Source organism: Colobus angolensis, unplaced genomic scaffold (assembly GCF_000951035.1).
Source record: "Colobus angolensis palliatus isolate OR3802 unplaced genomic scaffold, Cang.pa_1.0 Scaffold22, whole genome shotgun sequence".
Lineage (NCBI taxonomy): Eukaryota > Metazoa > Chordata > Mammalia > Primates > Cercopithecidae > Colobus > Colobus angolensis.
Window position 1 is genome coordinate 5,384,027 of NW_012115377.1, and position 2,492 is coordinate 5,386,518.

The 2,492-nt window shown below is 60.2% G+C and overlaps 1 protein-coding gene across 1 annotated transcript in view; it reads right to left on the bottom strand.

The window, feature by feature from the left end:
• Positions 1–2,304: 2,304 nt before the first annotated feature.
• Positions 2,305–2,492, bottom strand: part of PRR36 (proline rich 36) — a 4,619-nt gene continuing 4,431 nt past the window's right edge. The window contains exon 6 of the mRNA XM_011943639.1: positions 2,305–2,490. Within this exon, the coding sequence (XP_011799029.1) occupies positions 2,305–2,490 (186 nt within the window). The remainder of the gene's footprint in view (positions 2,491–2,492) is intronic.

Sequence of the window (2,492 nt, forward strand, 5' to 3'; positions counted from 1 at the left end):
GAGACTGGGTTTCACCATATTGGCCAGGCTGGTCTCAAACTCCTGACCTTGTGATCCACCCGCCTCGGCCTCCCAAAGTGCTGAGATTATAGGGGTGAGCCACCGTGCCTGGCTATTTTTTTTTGCATTTTTACAAAAAATTTAGTACAGACAGGGTTTTGCCATGTTGGCCAAGCTGGTCTCAAACTCCTGACCTCAGGTGATCTGCCCTCCTCGGCCTCCCACAGTGCTGGGATTACAGGCATGAGACACGGTGCCTGGCCCCTAGGGGCAGAAACATAATTGGGTTCAGGCAGATGCCAGCCAGGGCCTGCCCTCTGCACCCAGTGTGGGTCCACAAAGTGCCCCTTGCCCCCATGCCTGACAGCCAAGCAAAGGACATGACACTGCTTATGCACTGAGACAGCCAAGTCCCATGTACTGTCCTATCACGTGCCACAGCTCTCCTGGCCACACACGGTGCAGACGTAAGCCTGGGGACCCTGACAGTCACTGTCCATGCCTCCTGCTTCCATGGTAATTCCACCCCCACTGGCTCCCCAGGACAGGGCAGGACCCCAGAGGAACTGTCTGAGGTTGTGTCCTGTCCTTCCTGGCAGTTGGCCTTGAGCCTCTGGCTACCCAGCATGTCAGGAGTCAGCCTTGGGCTTGTCCCAGAGTCTGGAAACGAAGACACCCAGGTCCTCAACCCCACCAGGGCCCGACTTGAGAGAACACCTCTGTCGTTTGCCACAAAACTCTGAATTTGACGGAAGGACTGTGCTGGTATCCTCCTCCTTTAGCTCCCAGGGGTGCAGGTGGCACCCCCTCCAGGCCAGAGCCCATTTCTCCTCAGACCCCAGGCTGGGAAGTGCCTTGTCTGGGATGGGGACGGGCAGGACTTGCTGGCCTGTGACTGACAGGAAACTGATCACAGGATGGTGTAAGGGTACTGGGTCCAGGGGCAGAGGCAGGGCTGAGGGCCCAAGGTCAGATCCTACTCTGTCTTCTTAACCAGCTAGGGATGTTGCCATCATTCTTGGTGCCATGCAGGAGACCCGGGGGAGGAAAGGCCTAGCGGGGGAGCTCTCTGCAGGGGCACCTGGGAACAGGGAGAAACTGGCTAGGGCTGAGGGGCTCCAGGGTCAAGGTGACTGAGGTAGGGGTCAGGGTTAGGGTTAGTTGGGGGAGGAAGAGCAGGAAACTCTGATTGGAGGGGGCCTGTGAAGATGTTTGGGATCTGATAAGGACGCCTGACGAAGGGCAAGGATGCCGTGGGGGTGGGATGCACCAAGTGGCACTTCGAGGACACTTGGAGACAGGGTGCAGTGTGAGGACTCCATCTCCCACCCAGCCCTGGGAGAGGCCACTTCTTCCTGCAATCCCCTACTGGGGCAGTTGGCCCGAGACCCTATACCAGCCGAAGGGCCATGGGAAGGGGTCCCCCGTCCTTGCCTCAGTGCCCTCTAATCTTCCCACCTGTTCCCTAGAAGTGCCAGTTCCCCGCATCGAGTTTGAAAAGTGTGCCAGACCAGGCACGGTGGCTCACACCTGTAATCCCAGCACTTTGGGAGGCTGAGGAGGGCAAATCACCTGAGGTCAAGCAGAAGAAGAAAAAGAATAGAATCGAATCGAAACGAAACGAAAAGAGTGTTCCAGTCGCTCCTTCACTTGGGCCACACACTGGCTCATCCACTAGGGCGCACAGCCCCAGCCAGGCCCCTCCTGCGCGGAACGTTTCCACCAGAAGTCGGACACCAAGAGGCCCAAGTTCACACACTTGGATGGGTGGGCGGCACCAGATGGCCGGGACTCGGCAGGGCCCCGCCCTAGCCCCACCTGGCCTGCCCCTTATCTCCCAGAAGAGGAAAACCGTACTTAATCCAGAGCTCCAACGGTTCGCGCACAGCCGTCAGCAAGACCTTATCTGGCCTGGCCCCCCGCGCCGCTCAGCCCGCTGGAAGCCCCCAGCCCCGGCCCTCTCGGTGACAGCGAAGGTGTGCAGGCCTCAGTGTCCCAGTTTTATTGCAAACTCAGGCTGTGCGGGGTGGGCAATACACTGGACACGGGGCGGGGCTCGGGGAAATGGAACGTGTCCTAGGCCAAAGGGGCGGAGCTCGAGGGACGGCCTAGTCAAAGCTGTGGGTAGGTCCCGAGCCTCCGAGGCCAAAGGCAGGGGTGGAGCCTGGGCCGAAAGGGAGCTAAGACCAATCCACCCAGCGGTGCTCCAGGGCAGTGGAGACGGGGTCTAAAACAAACAGGCATACCCAGAGGGGCGAATCCTAACGCAGGAGTGGGGTGTAGCAGGCGGGGCTGTGGTCTGGCTCAGTGGAAGGTCTCCACCTCCACCACGGTCCAGTCACCCTGCGGGGAGGCCACGTCGTCCGGAGAGAAGCTGGTGACCGAGGTGATGCTGGCACGGGACTCGTCCAGGGGAGACAGTAGTTCGGCCCAGCGGCCGAGTTCGGCGTCGCTGAGTGCAGCCCGGGCGCCCCCCGTGACGCCACCACCCT